General features: G+C 41.0%; 1 protein-coding gene across 1 annotated transcript in view; it reads left to right on the forward strand.

Annotated features, from left to right (window-relative positions):
* The window catches only part of Slc9a9 (solute carrier family 9 member A9), a 565,781-nt gene that overhangs the window by 25,448 nt on the left and 514,143 nt on the right, over window positions 1–26,190 (forward strand). The window contains exons 3-4 of the mRNA XM_085827898.1: window positions 13,080–13,157; window positions 14,637–14,713. Coding sequence (XP_085684024.1) covers window positions 13,080–13,157; window positions 14,637–14,713 — 155 coding nt within the window. The remainder of the gene's footprint in view (window positions 1–13,079; window positions 13,158–14,636; window positions 14,714–26,190) is intronic.

Genomic DNA, 26,190 nt, shown 5'->3' on the forward strand with positions numbered 1-26,190 from the left:
ACCTCAGTCTACCTCGGTATGCAGAAAAGACACCGTGACTGACAGGCCATTCCCTGAGCTCTATGGCTTGGTTCAAGTGTTACTTTACATCTATATGACTTTAGGAATTCTAGGTAACCTCCTTAAGTCCAATCTTCCCATTTAAAAAATCCAGATATTTCTCATTGCAGTGCAGGGCAATGTTGCAAATAAGAAAACACGTGCAAAGGACTTAAAATAACATTTGGGCCTTCGTAGGAGCTCACTGTGTTGACCTATTTATTCTTCCACCAAAGTCACTTTTGCTGTCAGTAAACTAGTTGGGAGCTAGCTGTAGCTGGAGTCTAGACCATGTTGCTTACCAGGCATGTGACTTTGGGTAAATCCCATACCAGGGCTTTTGTTCACATCTATACAAACAATGCATTTCACAATATTTAACTGCAAAGGTTGTTGGGAAGTATCTTAGCTCTATATTTACAATTTGTCAGTGCATCATAATAATTAAGAATATGACAAATTATATTTCCATGATGTTATTTAGTTTTCAGACTTCCTTTACACATAGCAACTCAGTTTTTCTCCCTGTGGTATGTTGAATAGATTTATTGCCTATCAAGGGAAACATTTAATTGGGGATGGCTTTCAGTTTCAGAGGTTTAGTCTTTTATCATCATAACAGGAAGCTTGGCAGCATGCAGGCAGATGTGGTGCTGGAGCCGAAAGTCCTGTATCTTGATCCAAAGGCAGCTGAAGGAGACTAGATTGCACACTGGGCAGAGCTCAGGCATTTATGAAACCTCAAAGCCCCATCCCCACAGTGACATACCATGACAGTGGCAATTTACTGGAGGTGGAGCAACATACTGCAAGAGGAAAAACTGAGTTTCTACATGTAAAGGAAGTTCGAAAATAAAAAATAACATCTTAGCCAGGTGTGGTGGCGCACACCTTTAATCCCAGCACTTGAGAGGCAGAGGCAGGCAGATTTCTGAGTTCAAGGCCAGCCTGATATACAAAGTGAGTTCCAGGACAGCCAAGGCTATACAGAGAAACCCTGTCTCGAAAACAACAACAACGACAACAACAACAACAAAAATCTTAGAAACATAAGTTGTCATATTTGCTAATTATTATGATGAACTGATATCTATCTATCTATCTATCTATCTATCTATCTATCTATCTATCTATCTATCTATCTATCATGTAACTTCGTCTTTGCTGTTCTAGTTTGATTGTAATGTGTATATTTTTTATTATTTATTTGTGATACAAATTTTATTACATTTTTGCTAAAACTTCCCGATAATGTCACAAAATGTCCATTTTGGATAGACTGAAAAATTTTGAAAGGAAAAAAATCCAAATTCTACAATTATAAACCACCATGGAAATGTCTAGATATCTGGACTATATTATTATGTGTATATTTCTAGGTAGTTTAGGCAGACTCTAAAACTTTGCACCTTCCTATTTTTACTTAAACTTATACCTTTTCTCAGATATTTAAAAACTCCAGTGTAGTGAACATACTTGTGTTTGATATTTATGCTCCTTTTAAACTGTTACTCATATGAGTGACATTTTAGTGAAGAGCATCTCTCTAAAACTTTCCCTACATTCTGGAGCACTAAGTGGGCCATCTTTCTGATAGCAGGCATAAAATATTTATTGAAATAAATGCCTCCTGTATCTTTGGAAAAGCATTAGACAGTAGCCACAAAGCCAACAGTAATCATTGGGGGAAAGGATGAACTACTTAAAACCTGGTCCTTCTCTGGGACAATTGCAGAAAGAAAATGAGTGAGTACCTATTTCATATCAATAACATACATATTTCATATGAATTAAAGTACTAATTGTACAATAAAAATACAAAAATGGTGAAATTGAGGAGAAAATATAGTTGCAGTATGGAAAAAATAAAACAATCACTATAACTCAAATAATATAAAAATGCACAAATTTCACATTAAAGTTATGAGACTATCAACAATGTTAAAAACACAAACCATTGAAGGGGATAATGGAACTAGAAGAATGTATTTGAAATATAACATACAAAACAGCATTGTAACCTGATTCTGGGAATTAACAAGTCAATAAGGAAAACTAAACTGGATGACCAGGAATGTCCCGTAAAAGATATGATCAAAGGCCAACAAGCAAAATAAATATACTTATTTCATTAGTAATAGGAAACAAAGCTAATAATGCGATGTTTAATATAAATCAGATTGCCAACAAATTAAGAAATTATCAATACAAAGTGTTGGCTAGAATATAAGAAAATAATCTAAGAATCTCCCGTGTACGTATAAGTGGGTGTGGCCATAGCAGCATCTGCAGAGATAGTCTGTGTCATTTACTGTTTAACATTCCACTTCTAGAAAGGCTTTTAAGACTGTACAAAGACTTCAGCACAAGGATTTCTACCTCAGTATTTTGTGTTGGTGGAAGATAGGAATCAACCCAACTATCTATCAGAGAACAAAATCCCCAAATCCTGATCCAGTCATCCAATAGGATGTTCCAAGACAGTTTCAACACTAGCCAAGATCCACATGTTCATTAATATGGATAATTGATGTCAAAATTGGTTTCAAAAGTAGACACCAGGATTCAAATGGATCTTCACTGTATTCCTACAATGTAGACAATGCACTCTACTGATAATTGTTTGCTAACACATATTTCAGAATGAAAGAATGTGTCCGAGAAGGGGAGGACACTGACTGTCCTGTCTGCCTTGCTTCCTGGTTGAGATGAAGATGGACTTCAACCAGACACACATCACTTACAATTTCCAGATGTAAGCTGGGTGGATTACATGCCTGCCAGCACTTAGTAGTTTGACATAGGTGGATTGCTACAAATTTGAGATCAACCTGGCTTACATAGCAAGTACCAAATTCTCCAGGGCTGCATAGCCCTATCTAAAAGATCACCACCCCCATAAAAAAGAATCCTGAAGAAGAATTAAGACCAGAAATAAAATAAAGAAGAATGGTTGTAGCTTAGGATTTTCCAGCCCTGTGCTGCCCCCAAGTGACCAGGACTTGACACGTATGCCTTGACTGCCCCAGGTTTTACACTCAATAAAAGTCTAAGACAGCCTCACAGAGTGTAGTACATGTGAAGGCAAGCTGCTCAGGCAGGAACGGAAGCTGATCTAGGGTAGTAAGGGAAGCAGAACCCTGGCAGGAGATGAGCAGGCACAGGGTAAACCCCCCACTCCCATTGCCTCCCATATAATGATGTAGCTCCTCTGAAGATGCCTGCCTCTGACCGTTCTGTATGTAAAGCACCTCCTTACCCTGACAAGTGACCAATACATTTAAGATTTAAGGGCTCTGCATACAAATCTGGAGAAACGTAAGAGTGTTTTCTGCAAGAATAATCATCCCTTAGTGTGGCCAAGCCACAGTCGAGATGTCCCGATGGAAAGGCAGTCATTATCACTGACATGCCCCAATGCCTGGACCACTTAATTTTCTGCTGAAGCTCTGTCAACCTCTTAACTTTGCTTCACTCCCCTGTTCAGCCTCCATTCTTCTCCCTCTTTCCTGCTTGCCATCTTTGTTCCTTTATTTTCCTCCCCTTCTCCCTTCCTTTATATCTAGTCCCTACTTGCCAGGCCCCTAAAGACACCCACTCCCAGGAGAGAGGGGCCTGGAGCCCACTGTGCCTGCTTTCTCCGCACATACTTCTTCCATAACCCCTGTCCCCACTTCTCCATGGAAGGCAAACGAAAAGGATCAGCAGTGCCTCCAAACCATGACTGTTGCTCCAGGAACCAGCATCTGGGGAGGGTGGGGCAGGTTGGTCCCTTCCCAGCCCATCTCGGGAGATCTCGAGAGATCAGTCATAAGCAAAACACAGCTCATTTTGGAGGTTTGCATTCTTGTCCCTGTCTGAAGTGATTGAATTTCACATAGACGGTGACTAACTGGGAAAAATGTGTCCCAGATGTGGTGCTAAGAAATTATTCTGAGAACAAGGTTATGTACACAAAGCCCCAGCCTCCCTGTGCATCTGTCACTGATGCTGGCACCTGCATCCAGCAGCAGCAACGTTCTGTAATTCTTTATTGGGCTCTTCTGCAGCTGAGCTCTTTGTCTGTCTGCCTCTCAGTCATCTCTGTCTCTGTGTCTGTCTGTCTCTCCCTCTATCTATATTTCCTTCGGCCTGTCTCTCTGTCTCTGTGTTTCCGTCAGTCTTTGTCTCTGCCTGTCCCTCTATGTTTCCTTCTGTCTCTCTCTTCTCTGTCTCTGTCAGTCTCTGTCTGTCTCTGTTCATCTCTCCCTGTCTGTCTCTCTCTCTCATTCTGTCTCTGTATCTCTGTCAGTCTCTGTCTCTCTCTCACCGTCTCATGTCCCCTACTAACCCCTATCCCAGCCTTACCCTCTACCTTTTTCCTCCCTCTGTCTGTCAGTCTGTCTCTCTCTCACTGTCTCACCCCACCCCCATAGCCCCCGCCTTAAGCCCCATCCCAGCCTTGTCCTCTACCCGTTTTTCCCATGACACTCACTCCCCAGAGACCCTGCTGCACGGATGATTCTGGAGTGTTTCTCCTTGGCTCTGACCTTCCCATCAAGTACACAACTCCAAGTGTTGCAGACAGCCGGGCTCAGTGAGCAGGGGCTCAGGAGGTCTGAGGGGTCCTGACCTTCCCACCCCCACCGAGTCAGCCGCTTCCCAGCCACACTGGCTGTCACTCAACCAGGTGTAAAAACATAGGTCTCTTCATTTTTTCTTTCATTTTTACCTCTCTATGTCAACCTTAAGCCCCACTAATCCTCTCTGCCATCTGCCCGGTTTATTTTAAGCAAATCCTTGTTGAGTGAAGTGCTGTCTGTCTTCTAGCGTTGGTTGTTTCTTCTCATTCTGTCAGAGCCACCTCCTTTAGCACCAACCGTCCCTTGAGCTGGCTTTAGTAACTGCAACCCGACAATGTTTTCCTTTTACCCAGCTCAACTTTGATGTCTCTGCAAACTAATCTCAAGGGACTTAGCTTTTTAAAAGTTGGGGGGGGGGGAGAATAAAACACTGTATTCTTTGAGTAGGTGAGACAGCCATATGACTCGGCATTTAAAAGATTCAAAGTATATGTTGGGATGTTGATGCTTTCATTCAATGACTTTTCTGCTGGCCTCGTTTTGTAGCTATAGAGAAGCAGATGGGAGTTCAAAAGTGTGGAGATGGAAAATAAGGTGGGTAGGGAGGTTACACTGTAGGGACTAGGGGAGAAAGGGAAGAGAGAGGTTAGCAAAGATGTAGGCGCCACGTGGAAGGAGTAGGTATCACCTCTACCTGGATTCAGCTGGAATTCAGACCTAGATCCCACCTGACAGTAAGAAAACAGTTGACATGTCTGGACAAAGAGGGATGGCATGTGTGAGTCCTGGGCAGTTTCAGTCTCATAAGCTGGGCGTGCAGCTCTGCCCCTCATCCTTTGGAGCTGATGAATGGTTAAAAGCAGCTTTATCCATTCATAGGCTGCTTCTTTAGCTTTCCCAATCGTCACCTCAAGTGTCAGCTGTGCAATATGTCACCGTGTACTAACCAGGCCATGGTCTATCCCACCATCTTCTATTGCTCTGTGGGAGCCACATGCATACAAGCCTATTTGGAAAAAACAAATTCTCAGATTAGATGCGGCCAAACAAGTGTGTATAGACAATATTTGCACAGTCATTATCAAATTATACCACTTGGAGATCATCCAAATTTCTATTCCCAGTAGCCATTTGATGTTTGGTCCTGTTTATAAAAGTATCTTGACTTTTCTTCATCTTCAAGTGAAGAGAGTTCAAAATCATTACCAGTGGATTTGAGAGTGTTTTATGTATGGGTCTCCAACCCCTGGACCACAAGCATTTTCTTTCATTTAGATTTGGATCCATAGCAGTCAGAGTTCTCCAAATTCATTACTCCTCTGAAGCCACTAGCTGGTAGACACAGAGTGCAAATGGGGAAATGAAATGAGACTCTGGGAAGCTGGAAACGAAGACGAAGCTCACTTGATTAGTGCCGTGGCATAGTCTCATTAAGTATTCCCAGTCTTCCCTTCCTCTTACTTCTGAGGTTCACACCAAAGCTAAGCATGCTAGAAGAAAGATAAGCATATCCATGAGCCATCACCGGTTGTGTCCTGTGGCTGTGTGCACAAGGTCATCTGAGTCTCCTTTAAAGTTGAAAGGTATTAAAAATGCATGCGGGTCATGGGTTCTGCTTTTTAACATATCTTCACTCATTTTGGTATTTAAAATTATTTTAAGTTACTTGCTACCAGATGTTATTGAACTCATGAAGGTGTCTTGCTTCCCTTGTGGCTTGGAACACCCTGGCCCATGGGGCCTATATCTGGTGAGTGAGCATGTCTCTGCATGGAGGGGACCAGGGATTGGTTCTCATCCATCCTGCAAATTACAGCTCGTCTGATGCTTTGATATCAAGAGTTCCCATAGGCCAGCCATTTCAGAGTGGTATCTCCGTCTTGGAGAACTCCAAATTACAGCTTGCCTCAGAGCCATGAGCCCAACTTGTGCTATTTGTTGCCTTTCTTTGTTTATAGCCTTTATATACCAATCTGTTACATGATGTATCTTCAGATTCTTTGTACCAAGAGGCCTGCTAAGTTATCAATGACTAAAACACTGAAGATGACTGAACCTGCCATTTTGCTTGCTGTTTTTACTCATCCAAAGGAATCAACTATTCCCCAAATTAACAAAAACCTAATTCTTAGTCCCACATCTTCCTTTATTATATGAACTTAGTTCCCTTGGGAACCATGCATTTAGTTGGCCCATATCTACACATTCAATTCCCAGTGATATCCCTGTCATGTTGACTGACACTGGGCATGCCATTAATTTCCTCTCCTGTCTCTGGAAAATAGGGATAATTGCATTTGCCAGCTACCACTCTGGAATGTTGTCAGATGTGATGAAATACTGTTTTTAACAGACGTCTTTGGAAGGACTAGGCTATATCTATCACAGTCTTTCACCAGTGTGGTTACTTTAGTGCTTATTTACTTAGTAGGTCAGTGGAACATTGACATGTCTTGTCCAACAAGCATGGTGACTCATTGCCTTCTCAGGCCCAAGCACAGTTTTGCATCTGTAACCTTATGAAGCCTTGGGGACTAAGCTCAGAATATTCTTTCTGTTCTTGGCAATTTTCTAGTTGGCTGTCTTTGGAAACATATGTGTGGGTCATTTTAGTCAAATACTGGTTCCTATGCAAAATAGCATTCCAAATATACTGCACCATTGTGAACAGACTAATAGTTGGCTGGCCCCATGTAGTCTTTAAGATTTAATGTCGGTTGCTTAAAAATCTATTCTCTTAAAGCATAGGTAAGGCTTGCGTCTCAGAGTCTTAGGTCTGTTGTTTTAAATCAGGCTCATGTTGAACAGTGAAATAGAATGTTTGCAAACTAAATAATGAGACTGTGGAGTCTCGCTGACTGTGCAAATATTAATGTGCTACCCAATTTCCACTAGTCACCAGTGTTAGAGATAAGAATCCAGTCCTCCAGTTCAAAAGCCCAGCATGCCACGTGGCTAGTGGCCACATGGCTAGTGGCCACGTTCCAGTTTCACTGTCATGTTCTGATGGGCAGGGTCTGAAGGTCCGATCTGTAATTTGTGTCTTGAAAGCCATGTAAATCCTTGACTGTGGCATTTTGCCTCTCTGCTCTTCTCCTTCATCCATTGCTTAGGACCCAGTATTTTAATTTAAAAAAAGAGATGGATAGTTCACTACCAGGGCCATGACCAGAGAACAAGTCTGAGGGAAATGGCATGTGGAATTTCCAATGGAGGCTGACACAGCGGCAAATCCAGCCATTTCTGAGAAATCGTCTGGATTGGAGTCACTCCCAGAACTCTGATTTATGTGCAAGTAAGCCTAGAGCTAGGCTGAAAGGAACACAAATCTGTTTGTATACACAAATAAATCCTCCCGTGCTGCGGGCCACTCTCTGCCTGCCAGCTTCATCTCGCTGCTCCAGAAACTATAATACGGTGGTGAGGTAGTTAACCCGGATGCAGTGAGTGGAATATTCTGATTATTGAAAAGTTCTGCCTTGGCAGTTAGCCCGATTTCTGCAGGAAAGCAGCAGAGGCTAGGGTTTTCCTGTGAGGAGGTCTTGCCACTGAGAGTTCCCTCTTCCAGATGGTCAGGGCTGTATGCTTATCCCTCCAGCTTGAGCGACGCTCCTCTCTGCTTGGAACACTTGCAGCTGTCCTGCAGATCTAGAGCAATGTCAGTATAGCGGGGCCATCTCAGGAAGCGTTGTCCTAGAGGGAATGTTAAAATCTCTACCCACACTTTAGACAGGTCAGGAGATCCTGAAAATAGAAGAGTTTTCGTTTTGGTTGTTGTTGTCTGTTTGTTTTGTGTTTTAGTATAGAAATAATCTTCCCCAAGGAAGAACATACCTGATTATTTGATAAGAAATAATCATCCCAGAACACATGTGTGCAAGATATACAGACTCAGCAGGTTATATATATGTGTGTGTGTGTGTATATATATATATATATATATATATATATATATATATACACACACACATATATATATATATATATGCAGTAACAATGAAAAAAGAGGCCATGAATTTGAAAGCAAGTGGGAAAGTGGTATTTGGGAGGGCTTGGGTGAGAAAAAGGAAGAAATGTTGTAATTATTATAATCTTGAAAATAAAAAAAAAATGCCCTTGTACTGTGGGAAAAATAACTCTTGTTTGGAAAATGCCATAAGGAAACCTAATGCTTTGTATGTTAACAAAAATAAATGAATACATTTTAAAAGTATATTTTGAGTAAGATTTTATTACATTTATTTGTTTTTTACTGCATATAAGTGTATAAAGATGTCACAGCACACAAGTAGAGGCCAAGGGCCAACTGTGGAATGACGAGTTCAACTGTGTTCATATGTGAGATATTCTCTCTTTCTCTCTCTCTCTCCTTCTCTCTCTCTCTCTGTATTTAGAGAAGCAAACATGGGCCTAAGGCTTCCTTTGCTCCTGAAGTGCAAAGCCCTAGAAGAAGTTCTTCCTTTCCTTTCTTCTTCACCGCCTGTTTGTCAGCTGTCCATACTGTCTCCTAGCAACACCAGAAGATCCCCTCTTTTCCCCAGCACCAAGCCTGGACATTGCAGTTGTCACCCACTGTTTCTCTGAAAGCAACAGTTCTCAGCCTGTGGGTAGAACCCTTCTGGGGGTCAAATGACCTTTTCACAAGGATCTTATATCTGATATTCACATTACAATTGATAACAGTTATCAAAATTACAGTTATGAAGTAGCAATGGCCTATTTTGTGGTTGGGGGTCACCTCCGCAGGAGAAACTGTGTTAAAGGATCACAGCTTTAGGAAGGATGAGCACCACTGTTTTAAAGCATTAAGTCAGGTCCACCTCACCTGCGCTCCAGCTTTTCCCTTGGACTATGTCGACTCAGGAGTCCCCATGGGGCCTGGTGGACATCACAGTCTGGATCATTTTCTTCACAAAACTCACTGTCCCTTGGAAAGCTTGTTGGTTTGATTCACAGGGAATTGGCCAGTTAGTTATGTCTGCCTTCAAATCATCAGAGAGACACTAGATGAATGGTTCTCAACCTACCTGAAGGGTTGTGACCCACCATAGGCTGAGAATCACTGCTCTAGAGTCTAGAACTTAGCCACACTGTCTAGTACAGGAGTACACAAAGAGAGCCTTTAAGACACGTGCAGACAAATGAGTCTTCCTATTAGACAGGAGCCACTCGTTCAACAACAGTCACACTGAGAATTTTCCGAAGATCCACAGTCAGTCAACAGAACCTTTTGACAGTGTCTCCTCAGATGACATTGAGCAGAGTAAATCTAATTTATGATATCGGCCGGTAAGGTTTGTTAGCATGCACTGTGTGGAGGAATGTTAGAAACAAAAAGGCCTTGAAGATAGAAACCTACATCTAGAATTCCAGCTGCCTGACCTAGATAAGGTAAGACACCTCAAAATAGCTCGGCCTCCATGTTCTCATCTGTGAAATAGGTTTGACATTTCATCTCTAGAACCCAGTACATCTCTCAGAATGAGTGACGTAGTCGTGAGTCACAGCAATGCAAGATTGGCATCTCAGTTTTTGTGTTGGTGCTCAATGAAATGTTGCCCAGAGAACACCACCATGTCTCTGGGAATGAATAGCAAAGGCCAAGAAGACATCTCCTCCATTTTTTTAATTTGTGCTGGATTTTTATATTTCTCAGGGTTGTCTGATCACTTACAACCTGGTACTGAGTTCAGATAGCCTAGGAGGGAGGGAGTTGAGGGCTGTTTTCTTGCTGAAGGCCTCCAGGTATTCAGCGTGTCCAAAAAAAAAAAAAAAAAAATCCCTGCAAAACATGTTCAACCCTCATTGAGAATAAATTACATGTGATGTAGGGAGACAAATAAGGACATGCTCTTGCTGAAGACGTTTCCCTTTCAGTGCTGGAAACTGAAAGTATGTGAGTGAAATGGTGACTAAGACAGGACACCAGGAGGGCATGACTGAGGCTATTCCTGTGTCAGAAGCAGCTCTGTTAGTCTCCCTTCCACGCAAAACTCTCTGAAGGAAGCACATACAGCAAGCTAGGCTTAAAACCACTCATGGTCCCCATTCCTGATTGGGGGGGGGGTTACAGGGATCCAAGACCTGTAGTTGATAGGCCCTGAAATAGCCACCCATGCAAATAGCCAACCTACAACCATCTCAGATTCTCCAGTGACATCTAGGCTTGGTGTGGAAAGATAAGTTAAACTGTCACGGGTCTTAAGGGCTTGATGAATTAATGTGGAGAAAGCCAGAAGAACAGAACACCCCGAGCATAGGGCTGTGGGGTTCCAGCAGAAAACTGATGTCTGTAACAGTTTTATGTCAACTTGACACAAACCAAAGTCATCTGAAAGAAGGGAACCTCAATTAAGAAAGTAATTTCTCCCTAAGGTTATAGGCTGTAGGCAAGCCCATAGGGTATTTTTTAAACTAGTGATTTATGGGGAAGGACCCAGACCATTGTAGGTGATTCCATCCCTGGACTGGTGGTCCTGGGTTCTATAAGAAATCAGGCTGAACAAGCCATGAGGAGCAAGCCAGTAAGCAGCACCCCTTCATGGCCTCTGCATCAGCTCCAGCCTCCAGGTTCCTGCCCTGTTTGAGTTCCAGTCCTGAATTCCTTCAGTGATGGACTGTAATCTGGAAATATAAGCCAAATAAATCTTTTTCTCCCCAACTTGCTTTAGCCATGGTATTCCATCACAACAATGACAGCCCTAATTAGAAATGATGTACCATAGGGCTTTGGTGAACGTTGGGGGCAATGGTAGGTGACCTACCTAGATGCTCACTGGTACAGGAGTATGGCATCCATCAGTGCCTCATTGGGCTTGTGAGAGGGGACCAGGCTCAGTTAGTATCTTCTGCTGAATCCACCTTCTCTCCTGAAGTATTAACTAGCTGAGTAGAGTTGAATTTGGGAATGTAGAAGGGAAAATAGAAGGTCTGACAGTGGCCTCACTGTCCCATCGTGAAAGCTGAGGCTCTTCTGAATGATCCTTCACCTGTGATGAGGCCAAGCATAGTTCACTCCATTTTAAAGGTTTGATTCCCAGAAGTAATTCTCTCTTCTTTTCAGTTGAGTAAAATATATACTGAGCCACAGTCTAGACACAGGGAGGGACGGAGGTGAGGCAGACTGATGAGGCATCCCTGTAACCCTGGAAAAGATCCCAGTTTAATGGGGAAAGCAGAGCAAGCCAATCACCACTCAGAGTATGCCAGAAACCAACCATGCTACCAGGAGAGGCCAAAGGCTTCGAACACACAGAGGAGAGGCTTTCTGGATGGAGAAGTCAGATAGACCCACAGCAGAGCCACTTCTGAGATCCACTTCAGAGAGGAGAGAGGGGAATGGTACATGGATCTTAGGGATGAAATGAGTGGTAGTGGTGTGTGTATGTGTTTGTGTGTGTGTTTGTGAGTGTTTGTGTTTGTGTGTGTGTTTGTGAGTGTTTGTGTGTGTGTGTTAGAGAGACAGAGAGAGACAGAGACAGAGACACGGAGAGAGAGACACGCACAAAGTGGATAGGATTAGGATTGCTGTAGGACGGTTTTAGAAACCAAGTGAGTTCTTTGCAAATTGTCAAGTGTACAGAAGATACTGGATTCAAGAATTCTCACATCTCATTTCATTATACTTCACATCAGTTCATAGTCTTTTTTCTGGCTAAGTTTATTTTAACACAAGTATAAAGCGATGGATAAATGCTAGAAAAATGCATTTTCGTTTTCAACTCTGTTTTTCCACAGTTTTGGAAGTATATTTTAAACTTTGGAGTGGAATAAAATAGAGAAAATTAAGACCAAGTCTCTACATGTTTTTTATTTGGGAAACTTTTTAAATCTTTGTCAACAGCTAAAAACGTGAGCATTACAGCTTTCCAACTAAGAAAAAAGTGAAACATAATTAAAAACACCTGAGCCATGAAAAAGGAGCTATGCATGGTGGTGCATACCTATAATCCCAGTGCTGGAGAAGCTGAGGCTGGAGGATTGTGAATTCAAGGTCATTCTGGACTAGACAGTTAAAAACTAGAATAATAAAATAAAATTAGGAATAACTAATCAAGTAAAAAGAAAAAGTTTTCTTTCCCAGAGAAACTTCATTTAGAGTTTTGTTTTCTGTTATTGTTAGCGTAAATATTCTTCTATGTGATATCATATTTACAAATGTCTAAGTTTATATTTTCCCTTTGTTTTTGCTGTTGTTGTTTTCTTTGTTTGAGACAGGGTTTCACTGTGTAGCCCTGATTGTACTGTAAGTCACTCTGTAGCCCAAGATGGCCTCCAACTCAGAGATCTACTTGCCTCTGCCTCCTGAGTGCTGGAGTTAAAGGTGTCTACCACCACTGGCTGGATTTATTTTTTCCTCTTTCTTATTTTCTCTTTGCTAATTTGATAGTATGGCAATATAGCCTTCATACAATCTTCACAAAAGTGCTATACCTGTTGGGTAAACACATCTGACTTTACTTTTGTCTTCTTTGGCAGATGACGTTTGACCCAGAAATCTTCTTCAACGTTTTGCTGCCTCCCATCATATTTCATGCAGGATACAGTCTGAAGAAGGTAAAGCTAAGGAACGTGCCCTTCTCTTATCATGAAGTAGAAAACTTGGCCAACACTAACAAAAAGTAGTTATATTTTATGGGATTTCCTACATGGTAAGAACAGCATTGCATAGATTACACAATAAATGTTCAACCCTGACATTCTTGGAATTCTTTTAAATCTATTAGACCTGTACCCAGGGCTTAGTGGCACACAGCTAATGAACTCTGTGGCTTGTCTCAAGTGAGATGCACTGTAAATCTAAGATGTACACTAGATATTAAAGTCTAATTATTTTAAAAACAGTATGAAAATCATCTCAATAATGTCTTATACTGACCTCATAAACTATAGAATCGATAATATACTATGTCAAGCAAAACATTAACAAACTCCACATCACCTTTTAAAGTTTATTTATTGTGGCTCTCTAGGAGGTCTGTAAATGTCCAATGTGATGTGTGTTACCTGACCCTTGAACAGTGTTGTCCTAGATAACTGTGGGCCCAGAGCTACCGTTACTAGTTCACATAGGCAGACTGTAGTCCTTCACACCGAGAGCCACAGTTTTCAGCCACTGAGCTAGTTCCAGACAGTGCTCAGGCACAGGCTGACTGTCCGTGTCACAGGTCAGTAACTCACTCAGGTGGGTAGTACTGTGCCACAGAGTGAGGCGGAGGGAACACACTGCTCTTCTGCTGCCCAGGTACTTACTACCTTGGAGACTGCCAATGTGCACCTCTACCTCCCTTTGGCTCATAGAAGCCAGGCAGCTTCCTCATTACAGACCTGGAGGCTTTGGTTGTTGCTGTTTTGTTTTTTTTTTGTTGTTGTTTTTGGCTTTTTTTGTTTTGATTTGTTTTGTGGACTCCAGGCTCCCTCTTGCTGTCAGTGGTGGCTGCTCAGCTCTCCCTAAAACTCTGGAAGGGAGTAATTCCTAACTAAAGAAGCATTTGAAAGGATCTAGAAGGTTAGATTCCTGCAGGTCATCCTTCCTCATAGCCTACCTAAGTAGTACTCATCATTTCATGTTTCATGCATAAAGAATTTATTTATTTCGGGATTTTAATCTTTGATTGCATCACATTCAGAAGATGCATGAAGAAGAAAACTCAGGATACTCCATGAAAGCCAGATGCCAGTTAAATTTCTTAGAATAACATTTGAAAAGTTAAAGGTGTTATGTTTGCAAAACCCATCATGACAACTATGTCTTGATTAGTCTCAGAGCCCCAGATACTTGTTGACCATCCTATTCCCTCTAGTTGCATCTATGGGTTATCTTTCCCTTGCCTGTCATCTTCTAGAGTTTTTCATTGCTTTTTCTTCCTCCTCTTTTCTTTGGGGAGGAATCACTTACTAAGCTTCATGCCCATGTGCACCAAATTCCAGGCATGACCTCCAAAGAAGATTTGCTAAATAATGAGAGAAAGGAAGGCTCTGAGCAGCTTGGCTTATTCAGATGTACTCTATGAAATATTTTCTGTTTCTCTCCAGAGACACTTTTTTCAAAACTTGGGATCCATTTTAACGTATGCCTTCTTGGGAACAGCCATCTCCTGTGTGGTCATAGGGTAAGTGACATTCGGAACCTGGGCTACAGGTGGCTGGAGCGCAGCAATCTGAGATGGGATCTCAGACTTCTTGATGCTTACTCTTTGGACCAAGTATGTGTCTATGCATGTGTGTTATTCCTAGTACATAATGTTTAGGTTTGTTTTGCTTGATTTGTGGTATAGCTGTTCTGTTGTATTACCAACATCTAACATGTTGGGCAAGCCTTCTGCCATTGAGCACCATCCCCAGACCAGGTACATCACATTTTTATACATTTTTCCAGCCCTGATCCAACATTTCTGTATCCTATGACAAACATAAGGTACAGAGGACCTGCTCCAGCCTTTAGGGGAATGGTGGGTAGAACACAGCATCAGACGAAGGTCAAAGACTGATGATCCCTGGCCTCATAATCTTATTATTTGTGCTTTAATAAGCGCTAGTTTCTTCCTCTGTAACTCTCTCTTACTACTTTGTACTAATAAGCAATGGTTTCCTTTCTCCTCAAAGACCCAAGGCCAGGGGAGAGGCTTAGAGCTCATTAACCCTTCGTGAAACAGATAGAAAAGAAAGGTCATGCCAATAACTCAACTCATTTGTGAGCCAAAGAGAAAAGATCTTTTACACAGGCAATATGTATAGACTGACTCACACAAATTTACACACACACACACACACACACATACACACTGGTCTGGCCTGACCACCAGTCTCATCAACTCCACAAGTGTCCATGCATACTTACACACACACATACAGACACACACACACATACAGACACACACACATACATGTGTGTGTGTATGTATACATAAGTATACACATATATACAAGCACATGTACACATATGCACACACATATAAATATAGATACATACACATATATACATATACACATATACACATTTAAATTTGGTGGTTTGGCCAGAACCCCCTAAACCACATATACATACATTTGGTGGATGGATGGGGTAGAGCCCCAGATGCCACACTTTATTCCTTCTTTCTGGCCTTCTTATACCTTCTTAGGCAAAAGTTCTTCATAAAATCACCTCATAGATAAAATGTTACACAAAGGGGAGTTACAGAAGGATGTCTATAGTGAGTTCAAAGCAGTGTTTCATTCCATAAGCTCATTATAAGTTCAAAGCAACTGTTTCACGTGACCTTGCTTTATCACAGTGCACACCTATGGCCTCATTCTCGGACCTGACTTAGAATGAATGTTTTTCCTTGATCACAGGTCTGTCCTAAGCCCATTTCTCTTTTTAGTGTAGTTGTGAAAGCTCATGGTACTCCTTATTATGCAGCCATACTGTTCTATGAGGAGTGGGCACATCTTATTTTTGATTCTAACTTTATTATCTCTTTCTGGCAAAAAATTAAAATCATTCCATAAAACTTTCCTCCTAAAATTATTTGACTCAAATCAGGAGTTGTATAAAGTCATTGTCAGGAGTTATGGAGCCATCAACTTCTCTATACAACATTACTACATGATGGTACATCTTTGTTGATCTGAAGAAAATCTTCCCAATAGGATGGGCTGATGCCCAGGAATCATTAGACTAATGACAGGAAAAGGCATATCCGCTGCAAGAAACAATCCTGAGATGAAGTTTCTTAAGACCTTGCCTCTCAGAACTCACCCATCAAAGGCCATGCGATAAAAAGTGGGCTACCTCCCAAAAAGTCACCCACTAGCCTTAGCCTCTCCTACATGGCTCCCGACAATAAGGCTCCATCAAAGCAAACTGCCACTGGGTGGCTAGAATTTTCTCTGTGAGTTTGAGCTTCTGATTTAGGGTGTGTGGGTTACTTGGCCTGAGTTATGAGAAGCAGATCACATTCTTATTTATCCTGCATAATGTATATGGCCTCAATGTATTTTTCCATCATCTTTGTAGAGCTTTACCTATATTTGACAAAAATACAATATAGCTATATGGTGAGGGGTTTCTTCTAAAAGAAAGTTTGTAAGTGGAGAGTTTGAAACAGTTTCAAATATCAGCAGGATTGTATATGGCTTGGGTGGCTTTGTAGCTGATGAACTGTAGAATGTGAAGCGTTTTTTCCCCTCAATATTTTTATTGGTTATGCTGCTGGCCCAAAGATGAACTGCAGAGACTCTGGCATGCAGCTCACCATAAAGCAAAATGAGCTCCAACATGGCAAAAATTGTTCTATCTACTATGGTGTGAAAGTCACACTGCAGAAAGATGCAGCTGCTGTGGCTATCGTGACACATCTGTCTTACACTGTGCAACACAGCCAGCTCTACTTGTGATAATTCTTTAACTGCCTCAGCTATTGTCGCTCCCACCAAGAAAGTGGCACTAAGCATGTACAGCAGTCATGCCTCCAGCCCATCTCTTCTGTGCTGTTCAGTGTGTGCCAGTCAAAGCTGAGGTGATATCTGGGCTCTATACAAACCTGAAAGCAGGTAGATTTCTGCATCAAACACTTGTTTAGTTGAGGTTAAAATAATTGAGCTATAGTCAGTGAAAATACACTGCATGGTTAAGGGGGTAAAGCAGCTAAAGATTTTAGCACCTGCAAGTGAGGGCTTGAATGAGTGGAAACTCATCATAGCCTCTCGAGTGGTCAGTGAACTGTGTGTGACCTGACAAAACTCAGCATGCCTGGTCCTTCCCAAAGCTGTTTGGCGAGGCCTTCATGCTCTGTGGTGCACGTGCATGAGTGCAATATGTAAATTTTGAACCTGGCAAGGGCTTTAAAGATCTGTGTCAGTAAACCTGTGCATTCTGAAGAGGAGACATCTTGAAAGGCTAGCTAATTAGGCTAGTGTTATCATCAGTGAGAAGCAGCGCCACCCAGAACACAAAAGCTTAGCTTCTGACCCAGTAGATTATGTTCTCAAATGCCCTACATCCCCGAGTGCCATGCCACAGTCACAGAGGGTTATACAGGGCTTCTTGTCGAGCATTTGTTGGTTCATAGCAAACACCAATTTTAGCAATTTTGTACTACAAGGATCTGGATTTTATGATGGATAAAATTTCCAGACAGGTAGGCAGTACTTATTACAATAGAATTAGTATTCATTAATATCCGGTTTCCTTTGTACATCTAATTTTAAGTATATTTATATATTTATATTATACACTTTTAGTTCTTAATACTTTTTGTTCCTTAGATCTGAAATATTTGATTAAAAAGTATAGGAAACTATACATGATGTGTATGAAATAGTCTTTTCCAGAATATTTCAATTTAAGAGACATGGTTATTTTCACTGTTGTTTCTCAATTATTTTTTCCTATATGTACGTACAAATATATATATATACATCCTGCTGAGTCCACTTAATGTTCCTCATGTGTGTGTGTGTGTGTGTGTGTGTGTGTGTGTGTGTGTGTGTGTGTTTATGACTGACCACTGGTGACTGAATAACCTATCAGGGGCTTGTCCATAGAGAACTGAATGGCTGCCTTCTCTATTAATTGCTTATAGCTTTTCACCTGGAGGTGGGGCCTGTGAGACATCTCCCTTTCCTGTTGGCATGTTAGCTAGTATTGTCGTTGTGTAGGGCTTACTTAAGTGACCATATTTTTGAGACTTCATGGGTGTGGCTTCTCATCATAAGACACAGAAGATGGCCGACTCTTCTGGCTCTTACAATCTTTTTACCCCATGTTCTACAAACCTTCCTGAGCCTCAGGTGCAGACGTGTGGTAGATTTACTTGGGGGGCCTGAGCATCGCATAATCACAATCTCAGCAGATTGACCAGTTGTGGATTTCTGTAAAGGTCTCCATCTGTTATTTTATTTAAAAAAAAAAAAGCTTTTTTCTTTTTATGAAGAATGAGAGCTAAACTTACCTATGGGTGTAAGGATACACATTTATAAGTATGTAGAATGCAGTTAGAAGTCAGGCTGGCTTAGGAAAGAGGAACAGATTCTCTTTTAAGGACTATGACATCATCAGCCATGCCTAGTCAGCTAGGTTTACAGTACCTGGCCACCATTCTCTCCAACTGAGTGTGCCGTAAGTCCAATGAGAAAACAGTTGATTCCTCCCAGGATATAAGTGCCACTATTACAGGCTTGGACTCTCTTGCCATCCTGGTCACTGTTGTGGGTCAAATCTTTACAGCTATTAGAGGATATTGATTACTTTTCTCCCTTGGCATCTTTTGGTACTATGAGGGCTATTTCTTAGGAAGAAGGCTTCCGAAATGGAGTCAGCAGAATAATCCAAGTCCTGAGTCTGAGTATGTGGTGTGTGCAGCTATAGCAACTTACTTTCAATTCTGGGAGGCAGCAAGAAGACAGTATAATGCCTGTATTGTTTGTGGAGTCCCTTGACCAATAACTCAAAAGGAAGTTTCTCATGTCACACACACATACACACACACACACACACACACACACACACACACACACTGTCCTAAGTACTCATTAGTATCCCTACGATGCTTTTTAAAATCACATTTTGTTTTTTTTTTTTTTTTTGTGTGTGTGTGTGTGTGGACTCTCTTGTACCATGGTACTCATGTGGACTTTAGAGGACAATATATGATTAGCCAATTCTTTTTACCACAAATCTTCTACCACATGACTTTCAGGGGTTGAACTGAAGTAGTTAGCTTGATTTTTATTCACTGAGTCATCTTGCTGGCCCACTGGAGCAGGCTAGAAGGAAGACTGAATACTTTACTTTTTTAATATTCTTGGACCCCTGATAATTCACCCAGGAAAATCTGTATTTATAAATATGGTATTGTTTACATTATTCATGCCAACATTGCTAAGGAATGACTTCCCCAGAGGAATTCTTATTATACACAGAATATTAAGATGCTCGGCAGCCTTGTCGATGATGCATAATCCAGAGAGGGGGCTTCTTGGGTGCTTGTTACTGCCCTCTGAGTGGACATGTCTGCTCCCCTGGGGACTGTTGTATGTAGTGATATGGTGAGTTCAAGAAGCCCTCCCCAATACTGACTCCTTAACCCTAAAAAGAGGCATATTGTTCATTTAGAAGCCAAATGTGGTTGGCAGCTCAGAGGTGGACACTGAGAGTTATTCATCTCTTTAAACTCTAACCTGAGGAAGAGAGTAAAATTGAGATGAGCTCTCAACTTGGGAAACAGAGACTCTGAGGTCATGCTCAAAGACTTCAGGGAGGAATGAAGCTCTTTAAGTTAGTCGTGAATTTTTATAGGCGAGAGCCTGCACAGATTTCACCATTTCATCAGACCCTCTGGGGAGCTACAATCTGTAAGAAAGAAAGAAAAAAAGAAACTGGAATTTTTTAAAGCCTGGGCAAAACCCATCGCTGTGACAGTAAGGGTTTCATGCATCCCTGTATTTAGTAGGACTGAAGGCTCCGTTAGAATGCACTGAGAGCAGTTATAAAGTCTGGAGCTATGTGTACTGTCATTTTAGATTGTGCTGTAAGGGAGCAACAATAAAGTAGTTATTATGCATTTTGTTCCAGGACTTGATGGCCATCTGTCCTATCCACTGCAGAGTGCAAGTGCTGAGCTGTATGTAAATCAAAAATGGTCACTCAGGTTTTTGCAAAATAACACCAAAATTGCTTTTCCAATGTAACATTACCAGTTTTATTTTTGTTTTTGTTACCCCCCCTTAATGTTTAGCAATCAGTAGGTACAACATGAAAATGCATCTCTATTTGTGTCTTCCTGATTATTGAGCTGGCTGTACTTTTACAATCCCCCTTTCCATCTGAGGTGTTTGGTCCTCTTTTCACAAACTTTTAGAGTTCTTTTATGTTGCACGTGTCTATCCATATTCACTTAGCAATGTAGTTTGTAAGTGCATCTTACAAACTTACAAATCTTGGGTTGCATAGTATCTTCTTATGGGGTTAACAGTTTTGTACTCATTTAATAAATCCTTTTGTCCTAGAACCCCCCAAAGTACTTTCTCCTCAACTGCTTTAAACTTTTGCTATTTGTAGTGAATCTGTTTTAGAGACCAGTTTTGGGTTTGGTGGACAGTAGATTTCCAGTTAAATTTTTCATCTCAAATACCATTTATTACTAGCTTTGCATTTCTTCAGAAATTTCCTCTGGGTATTGTGGTTTCTATTGCTTGGCTCTCAGGTCTCTCGGAATGATCTATAATTTATGCCTATGATGACACACCTAACTACTAATTAGTCTTAGTTGCTACAGCTTCTTAAGTTTTAATGTTTTATACAGAAAGACTCAGGATTTATTATTATTTTATACAGAAAGACTCAGGAGTCATTGGTTTTTTTATTTGTTCATAGAAATTTACTATAATATATCCATGAATACAAAACATTTTATGTTTGTAAAAATCATATTTTGTACTGTTTTATAATTGTATACCTTATACTTATGATTTCCCTAGGGGTCCCCTTGGACATGAACAGGAACAGGAGGGAGCATACAAAAGGAGATTTGTTGCTTCAGTAGTCACCACAGTGGAAACTTTGACATAACCTAGAGCCCAACAATAGGAAAATAGGCAAGCAAATTTACACAATACAAAAATCCCCAGCAGGGAAGAGCAATAGCATCATCTATAACAGTGCAGATAAGTCTCAGAAATATTACATAAAATGAACATATCCATTATACTATCATTGTTCAGAATGGACCCACACTGAATACGATTAAGACACATGCATGTGGACTGTGAAGACATTTTTGCAAGTGTGTAATAAGTAAGGGGACTGAGAACACAGAATTTGGTGTTTAGAGGAAGAAGGAAAAGAGCAATACAGGAAGAATCACGGGAGAGATGCATTACAGATAATGTATTGACTCATAGGCTGGGCGTTTTTATATTTTCCTTGGAAAGAATTTCCTTAGGAGGTATATATCTAGTATATTATCATGACATATAACTTGCATATATCTTCTATATAGCCTCTTGCATGTATCAAATACATTACAAAGAACGCAAGAAGGGCAAGTGGAAGGAGCAATTTGACAGCTTTATGGAATTCTGCTTTGTTATCCTGCGGTTCATTTTTGATCCTGAAAAAATGGTCTTTCATTGTTTTTCTCTGTGTGTTTTAATGAGAACAGTTTGAGTTTACAGGCAGCAGTAGAGGAACACAGTGCCAAGGGAGGGTCTGCCAGAAGCCCCAGCCATTCTTGTAAGTCCTCAACCCCCGATGTTTTCCATTTTCCCTTCTCCAAGACCCTTTCTTCCCACCCATCTTCTTTTCCATCTTTTGAGACCACTTGGGCTGTTCTGAGTCTCTCTCCTTCTGGAATTTCAAAAGCTATAGCTCAAGGACACCTGTTGGGCCAGGCTGGAAAGCCCAGGCCTTCTGTCTGTCAGCATTCATTTACTCTGGGTTCTGAGCTGGCTGGAGTAGCTATCACTAGTATATATGTAGGGCTCAACTGGGTAGGTTTTAGTTCTCACGAAGTTATTGCTGTGACCTCGACCCTCTGAACACTTTAATTAGGGGACTGACTTAAAATGGGCTCTGGTCCATGTCTGGTGATTGATTATGACCTGGTTGTCACTCAGAGCATGAGTGTTGGTCTGGGTAGGGCTTTAAAAACATGTAGGGGACATGACTGCTGACCTGAGATCTTAAACTATTCCACAGAGAGCCAAACAGAGACCCAGAAGTGGAGCTTCTCTCAGACAAGATGATAGAGCAGAGGCCAGCAGCGAGTAAGGGCTTTCATGCTGACTGTTGTTCAAGGAGGCCAGAGGATGCCATAAGCAGTTAAAGATAAAGATGGCAGGGAGGCACTACAAGGTCTTGAAACCTGCATTCTGGAGTTTCAATGTGACTCTGTGGGGTAGTAACACTTTTAAGGAGCCACTTTTTCTCCCTTAGGCAGAAATGTGAAGATAATAAGAAAGCCAAAAAGAACATACAGGAAATAGTAGAGTTTTGATAATGGAAGCTGTGTAATAGTGCTTGCCTAGACTCTATGCGGGTGATGAAGTGGATAGGGCATGTTGATGTTTGAATGAAGGGAAATACAATTTCCCGCTTCAACTTTGCATTCACTGTGGGTTTGACTGTCAGATGCATCCCAGTCTGAACCTCTCACACTAGTCCTCTTCATCCTTACCTCAAGCTTCCTGCTAGGCTGACCTTAGTTGTTGAGCTTCTTGCTTTTCATGAGTCAATCACTAAATTGCCTAGTGAGAGCAGAAGTGGTTGAAATAGAAGAGCTATGCACCCCTTGTTGTCAAACAGGATAAGAAAAAGAAGTGACCCCAACTAGCTTTGTGTGGACCTTCCGAGTATTTAGCTTTAACTCAACTGCTTTGTATTTGTTGTCTCATTTTAAGCTCACAGTAATCAGGACAGAGAGATGTTTCTATTCTTAGCTCCCTTTTTAAACACAGGTACCTAAGGCTCCAATTGTTTAGTGACTTTTATGAAATGTCACTGGTTCCAGAGTATGCCAAGCCCACACTGACAACTGAAATGACATCCTTGGACTGCCAACACATCAGAAGCATCAGCAGTTGGTTAGGTATGCACAGTCTCAGGTGGTGCTGCAGACCTCTTGAACTCATATCTCCATCTTAACTAGAGTCCTAGATAACACCCACTGGTACTAAAATGGTCCACATTCCCAAGTTAGCTAGCAGAGAGATTTAATAATTTTTTTCTAGGATTTACCAAATGCAGACTCTAGGCATGGAAATAATTTCAACCAATATTTAATCTATATTATTTAGAATTCAACTAATTTTATGATTTATAGTCACAAGCATTATATGACAAATGAATACACCAAATACTGTATGTTTATTATACAGAAGATAATTGGTAGAACACTGTTAGCTTGCCATGGAGAAGTGTCACAGTGAAAAACCTTCAGTGTTCTGGTCCAGGGATTTTAGCACTTCAGGTGTGGGAAGTGCTCAACCTGATTTAGCAATTACATTCCGATGTCATTAAATTAAAATGGTCCCAATAAAAGGACTAGGAGTCAATCTTAACTACAGCTCTGAGAGGTTTTACTGGCCTATTTCACTCTTGCCTGCTAATCCTCACTGCATGAGAGGCAGGTAGAAAGCTCATTTTCCATGGGCACCCCACGTGATCAACAGAGTAATGACAACTGATGTCATTGCTCAGTGTTGATGAGCAAGTGCCCTCTTGGAGGTCATTGCTACGTGACAGGTATCTCAGGCCTGTGTTTCCAAATGACTTAGCCACTTTGTGTTTTGGTTGCATATTCTGCCTTTAAAATGTAAGGATGATTTTGTTCTCTTTGCAAGTTCTGGTACTTTGTGAAACAATCAATCAATTTGGTTTTGTTGGTATACTAAGGATACCATGTCATTTATTTTCTCCCAAGAAAATTCTGTAACATAAAGAGATATTAAGTATAAAACTGGGTGTGGTAGCCTGAAATCTAGAACTTATGAAGAGTGGAAGACTAGGAGCTCAAGGTCATCCTCAGTTACATATGGAGTCAAAGGCCAGCATGGTCACTTGAGACCTTGTCTCAAAAAATAAAACAAAACCCAAACAAACAAAAAGAGTTACGAAGTACAGCAATAACTGTTGCTTGCAGCATTAAGCATGTCATGTGTGCCAATCACTGTCTTTAGTAGTGAAGGATCAACTTTCCAGATCCTTCCAGATGTCCATTAAAATAAAACTGCATGTATTCACTTCAATAAAATGTTCCAAATTTGCTGTATCAAACCAGTTTTCTAATTTTTGTTATAATAGCAAGGAACTTACAACATATTTTGAGAAATCTTCTAATTCATTGTATAGACTTGTAATAATCATTTTGTTAATTTATAATAGAAACGTTAGGAATCTCAAGAAGGAATAACCACATAGAATCTATAAAGCAGATCCTAATATCAACTATGAGCTTCAGTCAGCAATAATGTATCAGTGTCATGTTAGAAGCTATAACAAGTGGACCAGACAGCACAAGATGTAAGACTAGACTAAGGGCATGTGATCATGTTTAGAATACTTCTTGCTCTACTCTTCTATAAATCTGAAAAAAAGTCTTAATTTAGAATAGAATTTCCACATTATAAATATTTTATATGATCCCATTGGTAATAGACTGTAACAGATATTTTCCATGGCACCTCCTGTCATGTCCTGGTTGAACATTGGCCCCCTTTTAGGTTCATAAACTCCCCAAAGACATTAGGCTTGTTGTAGCCAAAACAGTTGTCTAATGATCTTTTCCTACTTCTTCTGTATCTTGGCACTTGGTTTTCTGAGATGAGCACTAGAAGTGGGGCTCTAAGGCTGCTGGGAAAGTTTTGATCTGATTAGCCTCACATCTGTAATGGTCCTCTTCTTGGTCTCTTAGAATGTCTCTTATGAGTACAATGCTTGCACCATAGCCCACACTTAACTTTAGTTCCTCTATGTTAATAAGGAATGGGTATTAGCTCTCTTGAGGATTTTGCTTCTTATCTTTAAGTATCCAAACTGTCAGAGGCAAGAGATGCCTGAGACTTATCCTATTATATTGCTGACCTTTCATTAACTGTGATTCAGGCCATGCTTTTACAGGTCATATCTTTTTTTTTTAATTACGTATTTTCCTCAATTATATTTCCAATGCTATCCCAAAAGTCCCCCATACCCTCTTCCTCACTCCCCTACCCACCCATTCCCACTTTTTGGCCCTGGCATTCCCCTGTATTGGGGCATATAAAGTTTGCAAGTCCAATGGGCCTCTCTTTCCAGTGATGGCCTACTAGGCCATCTTTTGATACATATGCAGTTAGAGTCAAGAGCTCCGGGGTATTGGTTAGTTCATAATGTTGTTGCACCTACAGGGTTGCAGATCTCTTTAGCTCCTTGGATACTTTCTCTAGCTCCTCCATTGGGGGCCCTGTCATCCATCCAATAGCTGACTGTAAGCATCCACTTCTGTGTTTGCTAGGCCCTGACCTAGTCTCACAAGAGACAGCTATATCTGGGTCCTTTCAGCAAAATCTGGCTAGTGTATGCAATGGTGTCAGCGTTTGGAAGCTGATTATGGGATGGATCCCTGGATATGGCAGTCTCTAGATGGTCCATCCTTTTGTCTCAGCTCCAAACTTTGTCTCTGTAACTCCTTCCATGGGTGATTGTTTCCAATTCTAAGAAGGGGCAAAGTGTCTACACTTTGGTCTTCGTTCTTCTTTAGTTTCATGTGTTTTACAAATTGTCTCTTATATCTCGGGTATACTATGTTTTTGGGCTAATATCCACTTATCAGTGAGTACAGTCATATCTTAACTACATTTTTTTGTGTGCCATGTAACATGACAACAGTCCCTTCCTTCTACACCTCCTGTTAGTAATTGCTTCTGAGTCTCGCTGCCAGTTCTCCTTACAAGCTTACTTGTTTCTATTGATTTCTTATAACTTAGCATTCCATCACCAAATACTCTTCTTCCTAGGCAAACCTCCGGCTTCCTCCACAACAAGATAAATTGCTTACATGATTGTGAAGATGTTGCTGTTAATTTGCAGCAAAACAGTAGCCATTGTAGGCTGCAGATTTAAGGC

This window comes from Mus caroli, unplaced genomic scaffold, assembly GCF_978045245.1.
Source record: "Mus caroli unplaced genomic scaffold, Mus_caroli_1 scaffold_11, whole genome shotgun sequence".
Lineage (NCBI taxonomy): Eukaryota > Metazoa > Chordata > Mammalia > Rodentia > Muridae > Mus > Mus caroli.